Consider the following 13848-nt stretch of genomic DNA (forward strand, 5'->3'; position numbering starts at 1 on the left):
CTAATCATGAGTATAGTGTAGGTATATGCATGCTTTCTTAAGGCACCGACAAAAATAAGTGCTTAATAGAAATGCTCTATCATATCAGAAAGGATAGTTCAGTGGACAAGGAAGCAGCATGGGATGCAGGAAGTTCAATTCCTTGCTCTGCCACACACTTCCTGTGTGATGCTGGCTAAGTCAGAGTCTCTCTGCTTTAACTCCCCATCTGTAAAGTGATGACAGCAATATTTCCCTACCACACAGAAGTCTTAAAAAGATAAATTCATTAGTGTTTGTAAAGTGCTCAGATACTACAGTGATGTAGAAAATAAGTAGAAAGATAAATAATGCTGTATAAGATGTCATCTGCTGTCTTAAGAGGTAACTAAAAAATTCTGCTCTGCCTTTATTAGAAGCAATTAAATGTTAACTAATTAATTTTTCAGCACTTTGGGTGGTTAATTTAGACAAAGTATATCATCTGGGCCCAACTTACCAAAAGAGGCTCTTTTTTTGCAGCTGTAATTTAGTCAGCCACTTTGAAAAACATTACCCTATTGGTCTTTGACTTTGATTTCAACTAAACGAACTAGGAAAGACAGAGACTATCCCTTCCAGAAATCAGTATTAGAAAAATTACAGCTCTGGAAAGTAAACAGATAAGGCATATGCCAGACTAGCTGATCGTAACGGTCCCTTGTGGCCTTAGAGAAAATTGATGAAAGCCCTTTTCTCCTTACCAAATGATAACAGCCATGAACTACTGACTTTATATATTGAAGGTTCGGCAGGTACAACAAAACTATTGGGCTGATTTTCTCATCAAACTGAGCAGCAGAAGGTTACAGACTGAACACTCAAACTGGCTCTCAGTAAACAGGCACTACGTCAAGAGCGAAAAGGAAGAGTGTTTATCAACGTTAAGGCCTGGACTCCTTCAAAGGGAGCCCAGGTGAAGACAGAAGGAAAGAGACTGTATCTGAGGGCTCCTGGACCCAAGACAGAGACAAAAAAAAAAAGAGTAGTGACAGCCAGGAGCCCTGGCATACAGCAGCATCATGCCAGCATAGAATCACCTGGTTAGGACATGGAAACCTGACAGGGAGATTTAATAGATCACCTGCCAATGTTCCAAGGAAAGAGATTCACACAGGGGTCTCACAGACTCTTAGTCTGGCAACACTGGCCATGACCAGCATTTCAGGCTCCAATGGTTGGCAGCTACCTGAATACGGAACAAGTGACAGGATACTGGTAGGCACTGGGAGGATGCGTGGGTGAGAAGGTGTAGTTGCCCTTCTCTGGTACCAGCCTATTGTTGCCGTTATTATCCAGACACTAGCCTGTCATGGTATTTTATTTCCCTGAGGGGGAAATGAATGCAGGCTCACAAATTTTCTTCTGAACCCTAACAGTGATCTTAAAACAGCAGTGAAGCCTGGGAGACTCAAGTGAAGTCCAATCTAATTCCTAGAACCACAGCCAGGAATAAAAATGCGTGCTCATGCATAGAGGAGGCCTCACTCTAGTCCCATACCCCAAAACAATCAGAACCAGATAGAAAGTTCACCATCATAGCTTCTTGGACAGTAAGATGAGGGAGCAGCATGTCATCTTGCATGATGTAACAGGACACTTTGCGAAAAGAGCGCAGGTCACGAGGCTGCCCGTTAATGAAGATCGCTCCTTTCATCCCAGTCTCTCTGAAATGAAACAAAAAAGTGAGTCAGAGCGAGAGTTCCCTTTGTAATCTTTACTACACATCTCAGAGAGTGGGCCCATTGGGTAATTGTAGCGTCTTTTTAAAGTGATTTCTTAGTACCAAAACAGACAGTGGAGGGAGGCGCACATGTCCTGTGTGTGCGTCTGTGTGCACGCGCGCGTGTGTATTGTTACATAAGAAATGTCACACCTTGGCAAAAAAATTAATTCAAACTTGTGCAAAAAGTGTGCTGCCCATCTGAATGTTTGCAGAAATGCTGGGTCATTTCTTGAAAGGCTGTTTGTAAGGTGTCTCTGCCCCTCCTTTTTGTGATCTGGTGGCAGCAGCAGAAGAAAGCAACAGCTTATGGGGGGAGGGGAGGGAAACCACCCAGTTGTTTCACATATTGCAGTTTAATGAAGAATTATTCTTACATCCTGACATTTTGATGGAAACATATTTTCAAAGTGTTGATAAAACCTAATTTAAAATATTCCACAGATAAAATCTTGGGCCAAATTCGTCAGATGGCTGGTCAGCAGCCATTTCTCATTTTTGAAATTTTAATAACTATATATTAATCTTGCATTTTTGCATTTAAACAAATAACTCAGAAATGTCTGCTGTATCGAACATAGGAACATGACAATGGGGATAGTATAATTCAATATTTGTGAAGCACTTATTTTCTACAAATATTGGGTGAGAGGCTGTAGAGAGGTGGAGTGGCCTCCCTCTGAACTAGAGAGCAAGGGACCACTAGACTCCCCCCTAGTGGGCAGAACTGAATCCACCCCGCCTCTGGCACTGGAAGTCCAGAAGTGGGACAGGAAGTATAAAAGGAGAGCCCTGGAGCTCAATTGGGGCTGGACCACCAGAGGAAGCAGATATCTCTTTCAGGGAGCTGAGAGATCTACAGGATCCCAGACTAGCTCCCAGATGGAGCTGCCCCCGCGGTTGGAGGAGACAGATGAGTAACTTCGAGTAGCTGCCTAGACTGCCGCCAGACGAATGCCCCAAGAAGCTGTGGGAACAGCATGGCCCCTCCCCACTTGAGAACGGGGGACCACTATAGAGTCCTTCTGATTTTCCAACAGAGGTCAGATTAAATTATCATGGTGGTCCTTTATACTGACCTGTACCCTGCCAGTATATTCATGAGTGTTGATTTCCCAGCCCCAGAAGGGCCCATAATTGCAACAAGTTCTCCACTGCTGAACTTCCCTGAAATTCCTTTCAAAAGGGTCTTGTAACCTGAAGGAAGAAAGAAAATATTACTAAATGGTGACACTTCACAGTTATTTACTGTATGTGAAATATGCTTCACCTATGCAGAGGTGACAAGGATGGCTGTTAGTGAGTGGAATGCAAGAGGCTGGGAGGAAGCTGGCAGTTATATCAGCACACCACAGCCACTACCACAACCTATAGAATGCACTGGAGGTTGCAGCCTTTTTCTGCTACTTGAGTAGTGGTGATGAGGCTACACTGATCCGTTTAAAAATGGCTCTATTTTTGATTCACTCCAAGAACATAAGAACAGCCATACTGGGTCAGACCAAAGGTCCATCTAGCCCAGTATCCTGTCTTCTGTCAGTGGCCAATGCCAGGTTCCCCAGAGGGAATGAACAGAACAGATCATCATCCAGTGATCCATCCCGTCACCCACTCCCAGCTTCTACCAAACAGAGGCTAGGGACACCATCCCTGCTCATCCTGGCTAATAGCCATTGATGGACCTATCCGCCATGAACTTATCTAGTTTTTTTTTGAACCCTGTTATTGTCTTGGACTTCACAACATCCTCTGGCAAAAAGAGTTCCACAGACTGACTGTGCGTTGTGTGAAAAAATATTTCCTTTTGTTTTAAACCTGCTGCCTATTAATTTCATTTAGTGACCCCTAGTCCTTGTGGTATGAGGAGTAAATAACACTTCCTTCTTTACATTCTCCACACCAGTCATGATTTTATAGACCTCTATCATATCCCCCCTTTGTTGTCTCTTTTCCAAGCTGAAAAGTCCCAGTCTTATTAATCTCTCCTCATATGGCAGCCGTTCCATACCCCTAATCATTTTTGTTGCTCTTTTCTGAACCTTTTCCAATTCCATAATAACTATTTTGAGATGGGGCGACCACATCTGCACGCAGTATTCAAGATGCGGGCATACCATGGATTTATATAGAGGCAATATGATATTTTCTGTCTTATTATCTATCCCTTTCTTAATGATTCCGAACATTCGGTTTGCTTTTTTGACTGCAGCTGCACCCTGAGTGGATGTTTTCAGAGAACTATCCACAATGACTCCAAGATCTCTTTCTTGAGTTGTAACAGCTAATTTAGACCCCATCATTTTATATGTATAGTTGGGATTATGTGTTCCAATGTGCATTACTTTGCATTTATCAACACTGAATTTCATCTGCCATTTTGTTGCCCAGTCACCCAGTTTTGAGGGATGGCAGTTGCCTGGAACTTAACTCACTTGAGTAGTTTTGTATCATCTGCAAGTTTTTCCACCTCACTGTTTACCCCTTTTTCCAGATCATTTATGAATATGTTGAATAGGACTGGGCCCAGTACAGACCCCTGGGGGACACCTCTATTTACCTCTCCATTCTGAAAACTGACCATTTATTCATACCCTGTGTTTGCTATCTTTTAACCCAGTGGTCTCCAAACTGGGGTGCGCGAGATGATCCCAGGGGGTGCGCAGCAGCAGGAGCGCCACCGGACGGCACTCCGCATTTTTTTTTTCCTTCAACAGCAACTCTGCACATCCACGGCTATCTTCTTCCGCCACCTGCGCGCCTGTGGCAGGTCTTCTGGTCTTCACCCAGGGGGTGCGCAAGCCAAATAGTTTGGAGACCACTGTTTTAACCAGTTACAGATCCATGAGAGGACCTTCCCTCTTATCCCATGACAGCTTACTTCGCTTAGGAGCCTTTCGTAAGGGACCTTATCAAAGGCTTTCTGAAAATCTAAATATGCTATATTCACTGGATCCCACTTGTCCACAAATTTTTCTAAAGTGACTTAGGAGTCCAACTGCCAAAGACTTTGTTCCTGTATATTAGCCAGGTGATAGCCTCTCCATTGCGATCCCTACTACTCAGGAGTTAATACCTCAGCTTTGAAGCAAAAATCCAGGCAGTTGCTTCAAGTTTTATGCCAAGTCTCTGCCCAACAAAAAAATAAAAAGAGTAACAGTCATCATATTTGGAAATCTTAAAAGCAAAATACATAAAAATTTGTCTTTCCCTTCAAAGACGACAACAAAAGTAACCCGGCAAAAGGAGACGTACTATGCAGAAGATCCTACTTGATTGTTTTCTCCTAAAGATAGACCTGAGCCAAAACTCGAAGGGCTTGTCTGTACAGGGAAATTGACTAGAATAGCTATTGCAGAATGTGCCCACATGGGGATCTATTCTGAAATAGCTATAGCACGTTAAATGCACATTCTACCTATCCAGCATAACTTCCTCATGTAAACATGCCCTAAATTGGAACACCCCCAAACATTGGATATGCAGATTAAACTCATAGCCACACCTATATCTGACTGGTTGAATGAAGGCCTTCGATCCAAATGTTATGATCTGGGTTCATCTCGAGCTGCTTAATGACAACCTTTGAAAGTATACCCAATCTAACAATATGGCTGTTGTACACTGAAATTCAGGACCTTTAGTATTTGACTCATTAATGATGCTGATGAAGAGAAAGACATTTTACTTGCTCACACATGGATTCAGTGTTCTGTATGCATAAAACTGTCTAGATTAGCACTCAAACAGATGACAACTAGTTAACTATCATTTATAAAGCTGAAGCCACATTAACACAGAGACTGCTGACTGCAGATCATCACCGTCTAACTGGATTTTCATTCTAATCTGTATCTGTGATCCACTAATGTACCTTCTTTTATTATTTGGATTTAGAGGTCTTTTTCCATCAACTGCACCTGGGAGATACACTAGTGAGTATGACGTGCATTTGTACTTCTCAGGATTGCCTCTCCTTTTGTTTCTAAAGAGTTAAAAAACGACCCTTTGCTTGGGTTAAACTTTGTAACCTGAAAATATTGGTCGGGGGCAGGAAACAGCAATGCTTTGTGTTGAATGTTTCTATAATGAAATAAAAACAAAAATGGAGGGGGAAAGAAAAGAACCAAGCATATGACATGTTGGGATTTGGCAATTCACTGAACCTAGGTTAGTTAATATGCAGGAAACATTTACACACAATGTGTTACATATTCCCACTCTTGGAATTATTAGCATAGATTGCAACTGGGACACTGAAATGCCAGAAAATGAACTTGATCACAAGCACCAAGAAAATAGGTGGTAGATTCTCTTCACATAATTTCTGTTTCCTCGTTACCACTTCATGGCCCATCCTTCCTTATCTTGTTTTCCTTTCATCTCCAGATTCCCTCTTCCCTTTCTCGGTCTCCCCTTCTCCCTTATTCCTTCTTCTCCTCCTCCTCCTCCTCCTCTTCGTCCGTGTTCTCTGTCCATGCTGCTCCAGTAACAGAGGGCACTCTTGTGCACTCAGGGCATGCGATTGAGAGATCTTTCTGATCCACACTATAGTCCAGGGATTGGCAACCTTTGGCATGCAGCCCACCAGGGTAAGCCCCCTGGCAGGCCAGGCCAGTTTGTTTACCTGCCGTGTCCGCAGGTTCGGCTGATCGCAGCTCTCACTGGCTGTGATTTGCCACTCCAAGCCAATGAGGGCTGTGGGAAGTGGTGCAAGCTGAGGGATGTGCTGGCCGCTGCTTCCCACAGCCTCCATTGGCTTACCCTGGCAGGCTGCAGGCCAAAGGTTGCCAATTCTTGCTCTAGTCTCTGCTCTGAATGTTCCACAGGCAAGGAGCACATCCATGGCCAGAAGAAGCTCAAATACTTCTAGAGGGAGCAACATGCTTGTTCCCAATACCACAGACAGTTGTCTCTTAAAAAAAAAAAGTTAACAAAATACTCCCATATACTGGCTCTGAAACCATCCCTCCATTTTTTTTCACAAGCCAGGGGACATTCGTTTTGAAATGCTGGCCTAATCAGACTAATGCAAGCCATCAGGGAGCTGGCAAGATGCTATGTGCTTAAGCATGACCCTAATGGTGCAATATTACAACCTCCATATGGAGCAAACCTCAAGAACAGTAATAACATTAGTTTAAAGAGCCTGCCGTATGAGGGTTAGGACAGGGGAATCCAGAAAGGCAAGGATGAGATACCAGTGGCTGCCTGTCTTGCCCTTGATGTCAGTATCACCACAGATTGGATCCCAGAATTCAAGGGAAAGAAAAATCACACCTTTTTGAAGGGTATGTTTTTAAAATATGTTAAGATTTATTTATTTAATCATTGTAATAGGGATATGGCCTTTCACACTGGTCCTTAACGTCAAAACTGGTCCTTATTGTCAAAACTGGTCCTTATTGAAGTATTCTTGGTTTTACCTCAAGTCTTCAGTAGACTGATGAAGGACCAGAATGTCAGGCCTTATCACTCAATTAAAATTACTACACATTACATACAAATGTGATACCCTTACACTATGTGAAAACCTGGCCCCACTGAAGTCAATGAAGAGAATTTTATCATTAACTTAAATGAATCCAGGATTTCACTCATTATGTAGTACTTTACTCCCACAACTAGCCCAAGTACTAGCTTAGTTTAGAATACTATTGACTGTAAGAAAAGCCAATAATGAAGCTCATGTGATAACACAGAAAATACCATTGTAACTTTCTGGTACACCAATTTCTACTGTTTGAGATTATCCTATACCAGTAAAAATCTATATCAGAACAATTTATTCTCACTATAAGGATTTCATAATATGCAACACATCATGAGCACCAAGTATAGTGCAGTAAGTACTGCATGTGCTTCATAACTATTTTATACTATAGCATAAAGAACTGGGCTAGTTATAAATACTTAAGGAGATATAATCCAAAAAATACTCATAGCCTAAAAAACTTTCATAGCCTCAAAATATTCATCCAAAATATACATTTATTGACTAAAAATTAAGCCTCTCTTTACTAGTAGTTACACTAGTTTAACTAAAACAGATTAAAAATATATTTCCACTACTGGTCCACCTAATGACTCAAAAATAAACTAGGCTTGTTTTAATTGCATTTTCCTTTTAAAAATTTGTAAACCTGTAAGTCAAGTTTCAGTGTATTTTGTAACTTGAGTTTTTTCACTGTAAAAATTCTTCTAAATGGAAATGAGAGATCTCCTGCCAAAAGGAAATCTAACGTGCAACAAGTCGGTTGCTCAAGGCCTGTCCATTAAATTGAAGAAAATAGCTAAAACTGCAGAAAAATAAGAAATATCCCTACCTTTAATTAGACAGATTTAAAAATTTGGATCCAGCACTACTGTCTTTGGCAGGATACATTTTAAGCATCTTACATATTGTATTTTGACTAGAGTGGACTAAACTTGCCAAAATCATCTTTATGACACACAGTACGAGAATGATTTTAAAAGGACAAAGAAGAAGAAACTCAATGAATTTTAGATCAGGATGTCATTAATTGGCATTGTCATTAATTGGCACACAATTAAGTCCCAACATATACAACACCATACCTTATTCTCAGTAGGAGTGGGTGAGAGGTCCTTCTACTTACAAAGGTTAATTCTGCCAAATCAAAGAGAGGAGATTTTACTATGTAGTGGTAGTATTGTGCCCTGCATAATCCCTTATCAGGGATTAAAAACATTCCGAGCCGTAAGTAACTAGAGACTTCTGTTACAGAATATTGAGGCTAATTTTCCACAGAATCAGTTGACCTATAAATTCTATACTGGAGTCACATGTTTTTCATGAGGAATGGATTATGTGTTTGGAAACATTTGCATTTCTCAAATACAGGGACTGCTTTCCAGTGATATATCTACCATGTATAGCAAAATTTCCCTTTTTTCCCAGTTCACTTTGGCCAAATTGTTCCATTTACGCACTGATTCACGTTGGGGGAGCAAGGAGTTGCACTGCTTTAGAAGAAGTTCAGGGAGGGATTGTACCTCAGAGAGGCATAATCCACTCTTAGAGTTGCCCAGTGTGCGTTAAGGACTATGGTCAATCCTGATCTAAGTAGGTAAATTTCTGCTGAATTCAGTAGAGTTAGACCAAGGTTGAATTTAGCCCTAGACTGTAAGATACTTCACTAAAATTATTTTATTTTTCTTAACAGAAAAATGGCCCGAATTCTTAAAGGCGCTGAACTCCTCTGACATTTCCCAGGAGGCTCTGCGTGCTTTAAAGAATCTGAAATACCCTTTTTTTTTGTTTGTTTGTTTTGGCAAGTTGTATCTTAAGCTGACTAATCAGTTCATACTATTGTCAACAGTTGAACTAGTCAATTTCCTATTGAACATTCTTCCACCAGAAAACGTGGACTCATCAACATCAAAGTGTGTTTCAATAAGGTTGTTTCAAAATGACTTTTTATTTTGATTTCTTTTACATCCTAATTTTAAATTTTATTTGTATATTACTGAAGTATTTAAAATACTTTTATTTGTATATATCAGTTACTAAACAGATTACCAAAACAATTAGAATGTCAATTACCAATTTCAATAGTTATTACCAATGACCAGTTAGAATACCAATTGCCTGCCAGAATATCAGTAACTAACTTCCAAATGTCATTTAGACTATCAACTACAAGACCAATAATTAAGGCTAAGATTTTGTCATGGATATTTTTAGTAAAAGTTATGGATAGATCACGGGCAATAAAGAAAAATTCATGGAAGCTTGTGACCTGTCCCCCATTTTAAAAAAATAACCATGATAAAATGAGAAGGGACGGTGCAGCTGCAGGGTGGCTGGTAGCTCTGGCATCCCCGCCACCCATGGGGGCTCATAGCTCCAGGGTCCCCTGCCCCCTCCCCCATGGTGGCCGGGGGCTCAGCCTGTCCCCCCAGAGGGGCCGGGGGTTCTGGAGGTCAGCCTGTCACCCCATAGGGGCCGGGGGCCAGGGAGCTGCAGGGGTCCCCCTGCCCTGCCACAGTGGCCGGAAAGCTCAGGGGGTCCCCATGCCCTGCCACAGTGGCCGGGAAGCTGCAGGCGTCACCCTGTCCCACACAGAGGCCAGTCAAAGAGGATGGAGGCACAGAATAGGTCCCAGTTAGGAATGCAAGATCGCCCAGGAGCAGGGTGCAATAAGCAAGTAGATTTCTCTAGCCTTCTGATCCTAGGTCAAGTACTAAGCAACCTTGTATTTAATGTATAAACAATTAACTTTCATCTACTGAATTAGGGAGATTTCCTTACATAATAAAGATAAGAGGGGTCTAATAGAGAATAATTCTCTCTTTGCTGGAGTCAAAGGCTTTGTTGCAGGACTCGGCAGTGAAGAAGCTTGCAGGAGATTACATTTGCTTTCTCTGGTGAAGAATACGAGAGTTTCTGGGGAAACTGAGATTTTTCATTTTTTCCAAAATTAGAGTAGTCCCAAGGCAGCACATGCTTAACTTTAAAGTTAACAGCACTACTCATGCTTAAAATTATACACATGCTTATGAAGTAGGCTGTCGATCCGGGGTCAAAATCATTATTAGAACTACTGCTTCTCTAATGGATTTATTGAAGTAAACAACATCTTTAAGGTGACAGATTCATTTGCATTTCATTGATGTAATGCATTCATTTGGTATTCAGAGAGATGTCACACAGACTTTCTAAAATTTCCCTGAGTTCTAGCATAATTCTGCATTCATTAATAGACATGTTGAGCCTGGCTGTGCTCCCATTTAAAGCTATGGAAGTTTCACACTGTCTTAAATGGTAGCAGGACTGGGCCTTGAAAATGATCTAAGCTGTTTCCATTGCATCACCAATCCTTTTGAAGGTTCTGAATAGCTGCTGATGCCGTTTATACCTCTACTGTACACATGCCATTGACACCTTTTTGCTTCTCTGTGGATTTTCATTGCATATGATGACTAGAACTGGTACCATCTGACCTTGAGGATGTTATAAATGTAGACAATTAACACTGTCAACTTCTATAAGCAACTGTTGGACGACAGGATACTGGGCTAGATGGACCTTTGGCCTGACCCAGTATGGCCGTTCTTATGTTCTTAACTGTTTTTATTTATACAAATATACAACCTCTCTCATCCTTTTATTAAGTTACATATAAAAAACTATGTTAAAATGTTAAGATTGTAAAGTCACAGACTCCAAAATTAGGCAATGTCAGAATTAAGGTTTCCCATGCTCAGTGCAATTAGCACATCCACAAATTATATCAGCAAACCTCTGACAAATCTAATGAATATGTGCAAGTGGCAATTTCCAGATGATTATAACAGTCAAATTTGTGTGGATATTCTCTCTCTCTCTCTCTCTCTCTCTCTCTCTCTCTCTCTCTCTCTCTCACACACACACACACACACACACACCCCTACCTCTTTGACCCCACCAAATTTCAAGTTCCTGCTCCAAAGCATAGAGGAGCTAGAGCTCTTCAAATAAGTATTTGGAAAAATGAACATTGGCAAAACTACCTATTTTTCCTCTCATCTCAGTCTAGGAAACAGTCAAACCATTTTTGCTGAAACTTTCTTAGAAACCTCAACTTCAGGCAGACACCTAGCATGAGAAATTTCAGCCTAAATTGTTGAAGTTTGGCAAACGTATAAGCAACTGAAAACAAGGGTTTATAACAAAGTGCTAGGAAACCTTAACTATCGGCATCATCATCAGCTTCACCTTCCATATTTCTGCCTGCAGCCAGCTGTGATTTTTAAAAGCCTGAAGGTTTTGTAAAGCAACCAGTGCTTCAATTATGCTGGGCACCATTAACTATTGGACAAAATTTATTTGCAAAGATTATTTTTCATTTTTCAGCAGTGATGTTATTTATTGGTCTTCAAAATCACCCAGCTGTAAATTCAACAAACCGTCCTGGTATTTAAGAAAATCAATAACCTGTGTGACATTAACATTTTCACAAGAAATATGCTTTTAAAAATATTGTAGTTACATCTGTTAATTTTATCATAATTCAATTGCCTTAGTGAATTATAAAGAGAAACCTAGGACCTTTCTTGATTAGATTCACTAATGCTATTCCATTAGGAAAACAAAATGGTGTTTTCCTGCTCTAAAATCCGTGGGCCCAATTCCGATCTTTCCGACACCAGCGTAAGTCAACGTACAGTGAAGTCCATGGTGTTCCCCAGTATAAAACACAATGTAAGTGAGATCAGAATCGGGCCCTGAATTCTTTTCTTTTTAACTTGGGGGCAGAAGTAGGGAATCTTCCTACCAAGCAAAAAGGCTCCTAGTAAATTCATGAGTCTGCTGTCTCACTGACGTCCATTATGCCCATAAATTAATAGCTAAAAACCTCTGTTACTACAGAACAAGGCAAGCATGGACTAACGTTTTTACGTTTTCTATTAAGGGACCAGTTGGTTGAATTATTCAAGAGAAAAACAAGTTGTAAAATTCCACCCTGCAGAGGAAAGCTTCATCTGAGGATGCGTACACAGTCCCTTTAAATCTGTAGCAGAAAGCCTGGCAGGACAGGGCTGGGGAAGGCTGGCAGAAACTCCACAGTGAAGCAGAGCAGCACGTATACACTAGCCTTAGGCCAGGTCTACACAGCAAATATTTGCTGGTATAATGTGGTTAGGGGTGGGATTCCTTTTGACATATTCATGCTTGCAAAAGAAGTTTTTGCTAGTATCATTTATTTCCTTCGGGGAGCTGGTATAATCTACAAACTGCATCTCCCCTGGGAGGGTTCAGCAGGGCAGCTATGCCGCTATACTGGCACACCCTTCTTAGGGAAAGCAAGGTCTTTGGTTTTTGTTTTCTTTATCTTAATGTTACTCTTTGTTTCACTGTTAGAAGCAAGCAGCTTTTTACCGTTGCCACACAAAAAATATGAACAGCTAAGGAAAGTCACTGAAAAAAATGTAACAAGCATTTGTCTCATTCTAAAAAACACATATTTGTTCTATTTGGGGTTTGATTTTTTTTTTAGGCTGTGTTGTCTTTACATGTACCACATACTATATTAAAATAAGTAGGGTAAACAAATTGTGTGTTTGTGTGGTGTCAGTGATACAGATAGGGCACTGAAGTTCACAGTTTATCCACAGAACAAGCTAATCACAGACTATGTCCCACACAGTGTTCCACCAATGTTCCTCACACCTACCTACCTTTAGGCTATGTAAATTGCAATCCAATATTCATATCAGCTCAATCCTAGGCCTCTGCTAAAAACAGGCCATTATCCTAAGGAAACAGCTGTACTTGTGAAAGAGACCATGGCCATCAACAGCACCTTACTAAGTGCAGCCACAATAGGTCTAACAAGTTTTGGCTGCTGAAGATGCTAGAGAAGCAAGCAGGGAGTGAGAGCAGGAAGACCGATGGAGTTCTCAGAGAAGATCATCCCAGAGTGGAGTTCCAGCTGTGTACAACTTTTTTCCCTTTACTTCACACAGCTGACTGTATCAGCTCAAGAACAAGCAACACAAGTAATTCCACAAGCAACACAAGGAAGTTCCAGCCCATTCAAGCTGATCAAATCTCACAGCCAACATTCTAAGCCCTGGTCTACACTAAGTGTCTAGGTTGAATTTAGCAGCATTAAATCGATGTAACTTTGCACCCATCCACATGATGAACCCCCCCCCCTTTTTTTTTTTTGACTTAAAGAGTTCTTAAAATCAATTTCCTTACTTCACCCCCGACAAGGGGATTAGCGCTGAAATCGACCTTGCTGGGTCAATTTGGGGTACTGTGGACGCAATTAGATGGTATTGACCTCCGGGAGCTATCCCAGAGTGCTCCATTGTGACCGCTCTGGACAGCACTCTCAACTCCGATGCACTGACCAGGTAGACAGGAAAAGGCCCGTGAACTTTTGAATTTCAATTTCCTGTTCGGCCAGTGTGGCAAGCTGCAGGTGACCATGCAGAGCTCATCAGCAGAGATGACCATGATGGAGTCCCAGAATCGCAAAAGAGCTCCAGCATGGACTGAACGGGAGGTATGGGATCTGATCGCTGTATGGGGAGAGGAATCCATGCTATCAGAACTACGTTCCAATTTTCAAAATGCCAAAACATTTGTGAAAATC

The 13848-nt window shown here is 41.2% G+C and overlaps 1 protein-coding gene across 3 annotated transcripts in view; it reads right to left on the reverse strand.

The window, feature by feature from the left end:
• Positions 1-13848, reverse strand: part of ABCG1 (ATP binding cassette subfamily G member 1) — an 82689-nt gene that overhangs the window by 22509 nt on the left and 46332 nt on the right. For all 3 annotated transcript variants that reach the window (XM_038382379.2, XM_038382385.2, XM_043506976.1), the window contains exons 3-4: positions 2821-2938; positions 1553-1685 (exon numbers count right to left, since the gene is read on the reverse strand). In XM_038382379.2, coding sequence (XP_038238307.1) covers positions 1553-1685; positions 2821-2938 — 251 coding nt within the window. The remainder of the gene's footprint in view (positions 1-1552; positions 1686-2820; positions 2939-13848) is intronic.

Source organism: Dermochelys coriacea, chromosome 1 (genome assembly GCF_009764565.3).
Source record: "Dermochelys coriacea isolate rDerCor1 chromosome 1, rDerCor1.pri.v4, whole genome shotgun sequence".
Classification (NCBI taxonomy): Eukaryota; Metazoa; Chordata; order Testudines; family Dermochelyidae; genus Dermochelys; species Dermochelys coriacea.